This window comes from Tachypleus tridentatus, chromosome 6, assembly GCF_004210375.1.
Source record: "Tachypleus tridentatus isolate NWPU-2018 chromosome 6, ASM421037v1, whole genome shotgun sequence".
Lineage (NCBI taxonomy): Eukaryota > Metazoa > Arthropoda > Merostomata > Xiphosura > Limulidae > Tachypleus > Tachypleus tridentatus.
In genome coordinates, this window is record NC_134830.1 from 34,627,834 (window position 1) to 34,640,620 (window position 12,787).

General features: G+C 31.9%; 1 protein-coding gene across 1 annotated transcript in view; it reads left to right on the top strand.

Moving 5' to 3' along the window:
- The first annotated feature begins 2,530 nt into the window (after positions 1–2,530).
- The window catches only part of LOC143254516 (nose resistant to fluoxetine protein 6-like), a 30,858-nt gene continuing 20,601 nt past the window's right edge, over positions 2,531–12,787 (top strand). The window contains exons 1-3 of the mRNA XM_076509689.1: positions 2,531–2,780; positions 9,581–9,798; positions 10,430–10,544. Of these exons, the coding sequence (XP_076365804.1) occupies positions 2,552–2,780; positions 9,581–9,798; positions 10,430–10,544 (562 nt within the window). The 5' untranslated portion in view covers positions 2,531–2,551. The remainder of the gene's footprint in view (positions 2,781–9,580; positions 9,799–10,429; positions 10,545–12,787) is intronic.

A 12,787-nucleotide genomic window follows, 5' to 3' on the forward strand; every position in this document is an offset into this window, starting at 1 on the left:
CCGATTTCAATAACATATTTTTGAGCATATTTAGGATTTGACAAATCAAAAGTTACTGCCAAAAGAACATGGTGGTGGTATATTAGAGACATTTGAAGTAAAATCCCAAAGGACACTTTGATTGAATATGTTGCAACAATGCCCGAAATGCTGTTTGGAGTTACTAAAGCAAAAGGGAGACACTCAAAATATTAATTGTTTGCTGAACTTAAACATTTCCTCTGAGTTTCTGTTGCACTAAATATGAAAATTATTAAAATGTTGATGTTTCATCTATGATACATCTACTATTGGTCTTTTAAAGTAGCCTTAAATCTAATTTTTGACTTTGTTCTAACATTTTTACAGGGTACTGTAGTCCTGCACTTTTATTGGCGGAATATAAAATCCTGCCTATCTTCCTTGGTGTAATTGTCACAAAAAAACTAACATGTTACTTTAAAATTAAAACAGAAGTAAAATATTTCAAAACAAAATACAGAGAAGTGAAATTAAATACCTTTCACCACAGGTAGTAAAGCTTTATATGTTACATTTCTTTAACTTGTAATATCTATATAAAGTCACTTTCGAAGAGTATCATAAGAACGGTATTTCATAATTTACACATACGTCAGAGTAAAGCAGCATGTTGAGTTTCAAGTGTTACGTCAGCATTTACATACTTCCTAACTGGTCTTAAAGGTCAGCATTAATTTGTTTTTGTTGTTTCTAAATCAATTCTTTAAAATAAGGAATCTCACCGCCAAGCAATCCTATTCTAAGTTTTATGTCGTCTTTGGCTTACATGGTGTTTTTTTCTTTTCTTTTTCACATAATCATGCCAAAAGCGCAGTCTTTTATAGAACAACAAGTAACAGTTCAGAGCAATAAACTTAGAGTGACAGCTGGATATTTCCTGTTTAATACATCTGAGGCAACCAGTCTCTACGTTCGAGACTTGAGTCATTAATTATTTTATTAAAATGCCTGGAAAATGTCAACATACTCTTTGAAAATAAATACAGCAACAAGTAGGCTGAGAAAAAGAGAAAATAAATGAAACGGAGCTGTGAAAATTGCCTTCAAAACTTATCAACAGGCTCTACATTCTGTAAAATATGCTAATCAAATTTCAGAATATATCTTACGTCATCACGGAGAATATAATTTAATTTGTAATCTTAAAACGTTGTAAAAGAAGACAACATGTGAAACTACATTATGATAAATATTTTTAATTTGACATTTTAAGCCATCCGTATACAATAACAAGTTCGTATACGAGTATGTTAAAATGCAGTACAGTATATTTTAGGTTAAATGGTCAGGTTTATTCACCTTTTCTGTCTCCGCCCCTAGATGGCGCGTTGCTAAGTTTAACTCGTCATTTAAAATTCAGTCTCAAATCCTTATTGAAACAAATTTGGCCGAAATAAAAGCAAATTTTTATCACAAGTAAAATAAAACTCATAATATTATAAACTTTTGATTATTCTACACGTTAAAATTAATTACATTAACTTAAGATTACTTCTTTTCTCTTTTTTTTTACATATGATTTGTTTGTTTATTGTTAAGCACAAAACTACGCAATGGGCTCTTTGTACCGTGCCCACAACATGTTTTGAAACTCTACATCAGCCTTTAATAAGCTTTCAAACTTTTCGCTGAGCCATCGAGAGGAGGGCTAACTGATCAGCACAGTTATATTGCGAATAATGACAAATAGAACTATATAAAAGGACGTGCACCTAAAACAAGTTAAATTTAGGGATACAACAATAAGCTCTGCAGAACTAATGTAGTCCATTTTTAAAAGTAGTGCTTATAATTTTATTAGCTAATGCTTTAAATAATGCGTTAAGACAAAATAGTTTAAATTTATTCTTATGTTAATAATTTTGGTTTTATTTGGTTTGTCTTGAATTTCGCAGAAAGCTACACGGAAGCTATCTGCGCTAGTCGTCTCTAATTTAGCAGTGAAAGACTAGAGGGAAGGCAGCTAGTCATCACCACCCACCGCCAACTCTTGAGCTACTCTTTTACCAAGATCGTCACATTATAACGTTCCTACGGCTGAAAGGGCAAACATGTGTTTTTAGGATGAAACTCTGACCCTAAGATTACGAGTCGAGTGTCTTAACCACCTGGCCATGCCGGGTCGAACCTGAGGCTATTGAAGGTATATAAGAGTGTAATATTTTCAAATGAAGTTTATGTTGATCTAAAGAAAGAAAATATATAGAAACATATAGCGGGCAAGAACTTATAAATATAAAATAAAGTAGGCTTATTTCAAATAAATATCATGGAAATTTCTTTTAAACTCTCATTTACAAACGAGATTTCTAACGCTTTCTGTTTGCTTTCTTCAGTTCACTCTAAACGTTTCGTTTTAAGTAATTTCATATTCTTCAGAATATATTACGCCACAGCTTCTTAACGTGCTACGTCACATTCAGGTCAATTATCTTTATTTTTGGAGTCTTATATTTGATATAAAAGATGTTGAAAACTGAACATCGGCACCACTTGTTCCACAATGAAAACTGTTTTGTTTGTCATCGTTATGATTGCACAGAGCTCTAACTTTACAGTACATTGTACTAGTTTAGCGGCATTCGATTCGTGGAAAAGCCTCCAATTGAAGACTGAAAGTTTAATGTTGAAGGTGACTGAAATGATCAGTCCCTACATACGGCAGCTAATTACAACCAACGGCGTTTCGCAACTATGCCAAAACGATATCAACATGTTACTCGAAGGCCTAAAACATAGCAAGACATGGGCTGTACAAAGTAAGTAACATTGTTTCAGAACGTTGTAAACGAGCTACTAGACTTAAAATGAACACAGCGTTTCTGAAAACCGCCCATTGGCTCAGCGTTAATTAAATCTAATGATTTCATACCCGCGGTGGTACAGAACAAATAACTCTTTTTTTATTTTTTAGCTTTGTGCTTAACAAACAAAGAGAAGATTTATGAAAGTCTGCCATACAATACGGAAACTTGTGATTTGAAGAATTTTCATTAAACTTCTGTTCTATATTAATATGTATCACATTATTTAAAATTTTACTCACAACTTGTTAAATAATAATTTGATGTATCCTGGCGAAACCTACTGGTTAATATAGGTTTGGTCTGTTTCGAATTTCGCGTAAAACTACAGTAGACCCATCTCCGTTAGTCGTCCTTATTTTAGCAGTGAAACACTAGAAGAAAGGAAGCTAGACATCATCCCCCACCGCCAAAGTTTGGGATACCCTTTTAGTAACAAATAGTGGGATCGATCGTCACATAATAACGCCCTAATGGCTGAAAAAATAAACACATTGGGTAGGATGTGGATTCGATCCCGCTACCCTCAAATTGTGAGTCAAGCACCTTTTTTTAAATATATGCATCCTAGATGAGAGATATACCAAATATATGCAATGCTCATAAACAGTCAACTTTTCATATCTGTGAATAACCTACTTTGAATGAAGTTAATTTAATGTGTAGCTTATCTCCTTGTTGTTCAGACACATAAACTTCAACATACCACTGAATAAACGTCTGTAATTTGTCCTTATACTTAAATTCCAACTGATCAAAATAAATTTTAATACTTAAGTTTAGCTCTATAATAGGCAAGCAGGTTAGGTTTAGCTTTAACATTTCTGAATACATTTCTAGATGTAACACTAGAAATTTGATCAATGAAATACCATAGAACATAATCGGTTGTAGTGATTTTTTTTCTATGTTCAACATCCAGTAAACATGGTTAACGTAAAATGTGAAATACAAACATAACTCTTTGAAAGGAATTCAAACAAACACTCAACGTAATTCCAAATAATAGTTGTGTCTTCATATTCAAAATAAATATGTTGAAATGTTTCTCTAAGTTTACATCAAAGATAATAGACGTCATTTTCTATTAGATTCATAGCTTTGACTTGATTACTATTATCATATGTCAATACACTAACAAGTAATCTACGTCAGCCATGTTTTCTTTGTACTTTGAAAATAAATTCTGCTACATACATGTAGAGCAGCAATAGAATTGAAAAAGGATCCTAAACAATCTTCGTACTATTATAACAACCTGGATATGCCGGGCCTAATGTTATTATATTATAATAACCAATACATGTCGGGTCTGATGTTATTACTTAGTATTATGCACTAAATAAATATCCGGCTTTTAAAACTTGTATTCTGATAAATCTTACATAACTTAGAAGGCGTAACAATTTCAGATGATTTGTAATTCATAGTTACTTATTACATTTAGGTGGTTGTATACTATAATGATTCAATATGTCGAGCGTATTCAAAGTTATATCGCAAGCTGTTAGACTTCTGTTCCACAGCATCTGTTAACCAAACCTAACATGCTCGCCCTTTCAGCCTTGGAAGCGTTATAATGTTACTGTCAATCCCACTATTCGTTGGTAAAATAATAGCTCAAGAGTTGGCGGTGGGTGGTGATGACTAGCTGCCTTCCCTCTAGTCTTACACTGTTAAATTATGGATGGCTAGCGCAGATAGCCTTCGAGTAGCTTTGTGCGAAACTCAAAACAAACAAACTATAATATTATTTACACGTCAAAACTAAGTGTTACAGGACTCAAATTGTTGTTACCTGGTTAAACTATTTAACTTGTTAAGTTAAATTTTATAGATATTATCAATCGTCAGTAGGTAAAACTATTTAACATTTATTAAATTTAGCATTTATTAAATGCTAAAAACGTTTTTTTTTTTTTTCCCTTTTCTTATTTTCATCTTTCGAAGCTCTACTCAAATAAGTGGTTGAGTCTAACAACGCAAAATGCATTTTTTTCTTTATGTTCATTGGCCTTAAGATTTTGGCCAGCAGTATATTTCGAACATTTTGAGAAAGTTGCCCAAACCCTAGAATATCCCACCGAAAAATGGTCATTATTATTACAGAGAGTTTCAACTGGGAAATCACAAGATGCTTCTCTTCTCTCTCTCTTTCTAGAAAATTATATGGATTATGATAAGGTTAGAGCAGCTATTTTCAAAGCATACAAGTTAGTACCGGAATCTTATCGCCAAAAGTTTCGAAGTTATCGCAAGCAAGATAGTCAAATTTATATGGAACTCGCCCATTATGAAGAGGTTTATTTTGATCGATGGCGTAACTCTATGCATATTAGCTACAGCTTCGACAGATTGAGACAATTATGACTAATTGAGGAATTTAAACACTGTGCAAATTTCGACCTTAAAACTAACTTGGATGGAAAGAAAGTTGAAACACTACAAGGAGCAGTTGTTCTTTTTTATAATTACACTTTAACATACAAAACCACTTTTCATAAAAAGAGATTCCTGCCAGCTTAGCAAAAATCTGTCGCTGTCCTACCCACTTAAGGCTCGGTATGGTCAGGTGATTAAAGCACTCGACTCCTAATCTGAAGGTCGTGGATTTGAGTCCCCATCACACAAAACATGCTTGCCCTTTCAGCAGTGGGGCGTTATTATGTTACGGTTAATCCCACTATTTGTTGGTAAAAGAGTAACCCAAAAGTTGGCGGTGGGCGGTGATGACTAGCTGCTTTCCCTCTAGCCTTACATTGCTAAATTAGGGATGGCTAGCGCAAATAGTCCTCGTGTAGCTTTGCGCGAAATTCAAAACAAACAAACAATTCACTTAAGTTGAGAATTCTTCTAAAAGTCCAGCTCCCTCGTTCTAAATCTTCTAACAGTCAGGCTAAAATCAAAGCCTGTCTGCCATTTCTGTAAAAAAAAAAACTGGTGATGTTAGACTCAATTGTTGGAGTAGTTTCTCAATCTTCTAAAACTTGTCATATATGTCAATTAGTTGGAAAAACCTAACTAGAAAATTCCCGTTGCTTCTTTGACACCTATTTGAGCTTTCAAAGCCAAAAAGATAACATTTGTGTTAAGCACTTTCATGTGCTATGTAATTTTATAATCATTAGGCTATTTGTATATAAATAATTACATCTAATATATTTTAATATTCAAACAACAATACAATTGATAATAAAATATATTTGTGTTAAGAAATAAAATTGTGTTTATCACTCTTGTTGGCAAATATTATAAATTTAATACATATTAACTTTTAATTAACTTCTAAACTAAAGTTAAAATTTCCGGCCATTTGAAATCTTAATACGTAGTGTACATAACATAATGAATCGAAGACTCTTCTCAGATAAATTACAATCCGTAATGTGACTCATTCACTATGTCCCTCACTGGTAAGTCTACTGAGTTACAACTCTAAAATCAGCGGCTCGATCCCCTCGGTGAACATGGTAGATAGCCCAATGTCGCTTTGCTATAAGAAAACACACACACACTTATTCGCTATGTCTTTAGAAACAAAGGCACAATAAAAGTGCATCCAATTAACCATATGCATCACCTTGTTAACTTTATTGTTTGTAGTCAGAAAACTTTTACTTATATAACAAATACTGATAGTCCTGTTTTTAATATACATAGAGAAAATGTACTTATGCAAAAAAAAATATCCCTCCATGGCTCAATTATAAGCTTGAGGGATTATAACTCTAAAATTCAGTCTTCGATTCTTCATGGTGTTATACCTACCACAGCCAATTGTATAAGTTTGAGCTTGTGAACAATGAAACACATTTAAAATGTCTACAATGAATTTGTGCAATACTGTAACAATAACTTTGTTTTTATTTATGACCGTAATCTGTTTACCTGCACAAAATAATCCCTCATATTAACATCCATAGGAAGGACTCATCTCATGAAAAATGAAATTAATAACCAGGTAATATAGACTCATTTCAAAACAATAACCTGCTGTTGTTTTTACATTAACTAAACTCTTCCGTGATCTCTCACATAGTAGAATTTTTATATTTTCTCAGTTACTGTGTCTTTACTGTTTTGTCCATAATTTAAGGATGTTCTGTTGTTAAATTACAATAGTTTCCAACATTTGTATTTGTGTAGTTCGTTGCTTTCTGTTTGATGCACCATGAGAAATCTTTACATGAACATCTCATGCGTTAGATTAAACTTTATAAATTCTAAAGAAGTCGTGATGAACTAAAAAAATAAACGTGTATTTTTCTATAGATAAGATGTTTTGTTTTTTTTTAAATAGCATGAGCGTTTCACATTATAGCATCTTCATTGTTGGAAATATCTCGTGTGTAACGTAAGAAAAACTAAATCTTTAAGGTGTTACGAAATCTTTTATCTTATTTAATAAATATAAGGTGTGCATGTGTCAGATAAAAAGCCATAGGGCATTCGGTAAAGTACCACATACGTATGAACGTTTGAATAAAATTCTTATGTTTTCTGATAAATATAAGATGCCTAAGTATTAGAACAAAGGCCTAAGGATATTTGGCAAAGTATGGGAAATTTCTGCTAAAGACCAAATATCTAAATACTAGAGCAAAGTTCAGTGTCGTTTCTGATAAGTATCATAAGCACAAGAAATAAGGTTATTTCTTAACAATAGGAAACTCCAGTCTCTTATATTCATATCACCCAAATAGTATTTATTTCCATTTGTATCAGAAATATAAATATTAGAGAAAATTCAAAGCTTTCATAGAATGAGAAAATATTGAGTACTATAAATATGTATTGACGATGCTACCTGAATTATTTAGTATATTTTGTTGGTTATCTTTACCTTACGTTAACTAACAACTTCTAACAGAAATCACCATATTAATAGTGGAAAATACTATTACAGGTTGTGACAATGACCTACCATTGCTATATATATATATATATAAACGTACTTCAGTAGTAACAGTTTTAACATTATCTAAAATAAATGTAAATTATACTTATGTGATACATATGTTATATGAAGAAAAAAAAAACCAGAACAGAAATATATGTTACTGCTGGTTACCGAAGGTGGTATATTAATATTAGTATAACAAATAAGATTTGTATATTACACGTTATCAGAATATTTCAGTTTTAACCACAGTTCAAAATAACAGTTTAGTAAATTATAAATAATATCAATGAAAACCGTCCATAATTATATTCATGGTTAATAATATGTCTTAATTTTAAAGTCGTAAAATGATTGTAATATTTGTATAAACACTGTTAAAGATAGGTTGTCATTACAAACCGTGTGGAACACGTACGTTTATTGTTTTGCTTTTAGTGGAAAGTTCAATTTTTGAAAATTGAATTTTTTTTTCTAGTTTAGCAGTTGTTGTTGATTGATAACGTTGTTTTTCACAACAACAATAAGAACTGTTAGGCATGTATAGCAGAATAAAGTTACCAAATATTTAAGGTAATAAAGTAGGCATATAGAATTAGTTTATAAAACGCTCTTAGATTGTAGCATAATTAGTAAATAATATATATTTTTTTTTTAATTAAGCACAAAGTTACATAATGGGCTATCTGTGCTCTGCCCACTACGAGTATCGAAACGCGGTTTCTAACGTTGTAAGTTCGCAGACACACCGCTGTGCCACTGGGGGTCTTGTAATGTTTTGTTGTTTTTTTAATTAAGCATAAAGCTACACAATGGGCTATCTGTGCTCTGCCCACCACGGGTATCGAAACCCTGTTTCTAACGTTGTAAGTCCGCAGACATACCACTGTGCCACTGGGGGTCAGGTCTTATAATAGTGGATTTGTGAATGTAATAATGCCTGGTTTTTGCTTATTTTTTTAGCACAGAGTCATATAATAGGCTGCCTGTGTCCTGTCCACAGCGTGGAATTGATTCCCAAGTTTAACAATGTAGTGAACTTACTACTGACCCACCAGAGGGCTCTTTACCAGAATAAACCCAAGAAGAATATCTACTATTTGAGAAAAATTATGAAAGTAACTAAAAGAGTATCAGAAGTACAAAATTATTCAATTTTGTATTTAAATTTGAAAATGGTAAAAATCAATCCAACATTAAAACGGAACGCATGTGTAAAATACTATATTTTCTTCTTCAGAAAATACTAATATTTTTCCTCGTGTGGTTGACTAAAACAACTTGGTTTAATGTAATTTATATAAATTACATTAAATAATTATTTTTATTAATAAAAAAGTCATAATTTTAAAGGAAACATTAAACAGTATCTAATTTATACAGTTTGCCAATGAATTCATTGACAAATTACACTCGTTAAAATATAGAATAAGTTGATAAAATTTAGTGTAAAAATACTTAAATGTTTTACTATCTCAGTATCTTGTCATGTAAAAGACGACTTTCTATCCTTTTCTAACCTTTAAAAAATATAAAGGTTATTTCTTAACATGTTTTTCTTTATTAAGAATATTTTATATTCAAAAAAGAGAACAAATGAATTTAAAGTGATACAGCTTCTATATTAAAACATAATAACTATGGTAAGTAAACTCTTAGTGCTTTGCTTATTGTTCTAATGAATTGTCTCTGGGGAGGGAAAGTGGTAATTTTATTTACTTACTACGCTAAATTTGGGGTTAGATTTCTCGTGGTGAAAATAGCAGATGGTCCACGTATTTGCTCTATAACAAACAAACAAGGTTACGATTTATGTTCTCTGTTAATTCTAAAAAAAACAACTTTACTCACATAGTGATGGACGCAACAGGGAAGATTCCAAGTGGAATATTGAGGGGATCATTAACTGCGTTGGGGGATTTTGACCAGTGCTTAAACATCAACGTCAACACCTCAAACCTATCTTTTCGTGGAAAGTATTGTTCGGTTGAATTTAAACCTCTGATGCCACCAAGTCCTCGAATGTTACAGAAAATACAACCATTATTTGATAATTTCACTTCTTCTGACAAGGTGAGGACAATTATAGGTATGACTAATTTTATTCCATGTAGAATAGAAACATTATAATAATACAGTTTACATTTTCCAACTTTCTAGAAGATGAAACTCATTCTATTCCTTAAATTATCTTATATAAAACATCATTTAAAGAACTGAAATTCTTTCAGCAAACATCAACATTTAATTTAAGATTAATACAGAAAATTACTTTTTATCGCTCTGAAAATGTATTAAGTTTAAGACTGATTTTTTTATAACAAAGCCACATTGGGCCATCTGCTGTGCCCACTGTGGAAAATCGAGCTCCGGATCGTAGAGTTGTAAATCCGTAAAGTTACCTCTATTTCACCAGTAGACAAATGTGGTGACAAGACTACTTGCTTTATCTAACATGTAGAATAATTCAATGTCTGTCAGTTGTTCAAAACTTATCTGACACCACGTTTTATCTCACAGATTACGACTAGTCTTCATAAATATGACATTTCAAGATTATCGTATGTCAGTCCAGTAACATTTTTCAAAACAGGAAGTGTAATTCTCATTTATTTCTTTTCTATAATTTCAGATTAAATTGTACTTTAAAATGTCTGTTGTTTGTAAATCAATACATCATTTAACACCTCAGCTTTTATTTCAGTTTTTCCACGAATTAACAAACAATATTAATTTCTTCTACATCCTGTCATATCGAGTTGGTATCTGCGTTCCATCCTCTTGTTTACAAGAAGAAGTGTATAAGGTGGCACAAAAAGGTACTTGAGCTTTCCAAAACTTTTCATAAATATTTAACTATAAGCTATAGTATTTCATTACAGTTAGAAATAATTAATTATTACCATTTCACACATTTATACATTAACCAATTACATAAATTGGATAAAATAATGAAAACACCTGACCTTTTTAATTTTAAGTCATTTTTCATTATATTTAAGGAGTGAAAATGTAACCATTTAGTAATAGGTGTGCATTAAATTGTTCATTATCGTGTGTTTACGTGTATACTATTGTTTTTTGAGAAACGTTCTAAATAATTTCCTAGCTAGAAAAGTCTGCGAGATGTCGAGAAAGGCATGATTGTAGGTGAGTGTCTAGGCGAATTCCCAGTGATAAAAAATGCTTAAAGTAACGAATGTAGCCTGAGGTATAGTGATGTCATCGTGAATATTTAAAAATTAAATCACATCATGCAGATATAACTAGACAGGTCGAAACAGGCTAGTAATAAAACGAGTAATGAGTGAGACAAAAACAAAGAACTACTACACCTAAAATACCTAAAATAAAGGTAGAAATTAAAGTTAATATACAACAACCAATCTCAGTAAAAACGACTCTCCAAGGAACTACATGAAATCGAATGCCATAGTTTGTTTGTTTGTTTTATGCACAAAGCTACACAAAGGGCTATCTGTGCTCTGACCACCACGGGTATCAAAACCCGGTTTTTAGCAGTGCAAGTCCATAGACATGCCACTGGGGGAAGAGGAGTCGAACATCATAGTAGGCTTGACATTCACAAATCTCTTTAACAATACCGAAAAATGGAAAATAAAAAATCTGAGTAAAAATTACAACAAGAATATCAACTCTGGACTGAAGATCAATGGAAGAACGTTGTTTCGTGAGATTAATATTGTTTTTATGTTTTTCCATCAAATGGATATATTTAAGTGTTTTCAAAAATGAAGCTGCAGCCCATCAGTTAAACGTGGTCAAGCTCTATTATCCTAATGGTTTATTTTTGTTGAAACGTTTTAGGTTAAAGCCAATTATCCAATCGTACAATTTCAGCAAATGAGTGTTAAACCTTACTTCAAGTCAGGTTTGCCAATGTAGCAATCCATATATCAAAGGTATTAAAGATTGGTTAAGAGAATGTGAGAGAAATTTGGTCGCTAAATGGGTAAAACGGTCCCTAATATCATTTGTTATGAAGCTTCTATAATTGGTTCTCGAAACCAGGTTTCGTAGCAGACATACGTGACCAAAATTATTTCAAATAGTAAAAACGTTTTAGTCAACGAATAATAATAAGTATCATTTTCTGAAAAATAACATTATATTTCATCAATTACACATTACAAGTAATGGCTTAGTATCAGCTTATTTTGAACCAACTCCAGATCTCCCTGCCCCGTGATGAAGAGGACAGCTAACCTACTGTGTAACTTTACACTGAGGAAATACAGTAACCAACTTATTATTAATAATGAATAATTTTGAAGGTGTTTATATGATTTTTTCCCAACACTGTATGTGTAACTACAGCTGTCTATAATGATGACATAGTGATTAAGTGCTTCTTAATTATTAATGGCAAAATTAATTTTGCCTTAATTAATGGCAAAATCATCGTTTTGATTTCTCATAATGAAGACCTCATCTGATATATGATTCAATAACTCATTTTACTCATATTTTGATACTTCTCTCTTCAAGACATCTGCAATTAGTTGACACTCAGTGTAATTTAGGCAATAAGGTGATTTTTATTTAGGAATAGTCTCCTACTTTTGTTTACTGAATGTCGTAAACGTTTAAGAGCTTTTATTTTAATTAAATATTCTCAGTTTCTGAATATTTCATCTTAGTTCATATTAGATGCTTTTCACTCTGTACATAGTTTCCCATGTATTCACCGTCTTTATTTATTGACTCCTTATTCTTCTGTAACAATGCGCCAAACTTTAATTATTGACTCCTTATTCTTATGTAACAGTGCACCAAACTTTAATTATTGACTCCTTATTCTTATGTAACAGTGCACCAAACTTTAATTATTGACTCCTTATTCTTATGTAACAGTGCACCAAACTTTAATTATTGACTCCTTATTCTTATGTAACAGTGCACCAAACTTTAATTATTGACTCCTTATTCTAATGTAATAGTGCATCATCATCACTATCTGCCACTCAATTCCTTAAGGAATATAGGGCCGCAATCACTGCGGTTTCCGTAACAGGTTTTTTTTTAGGTGAGTAGGTTGTTA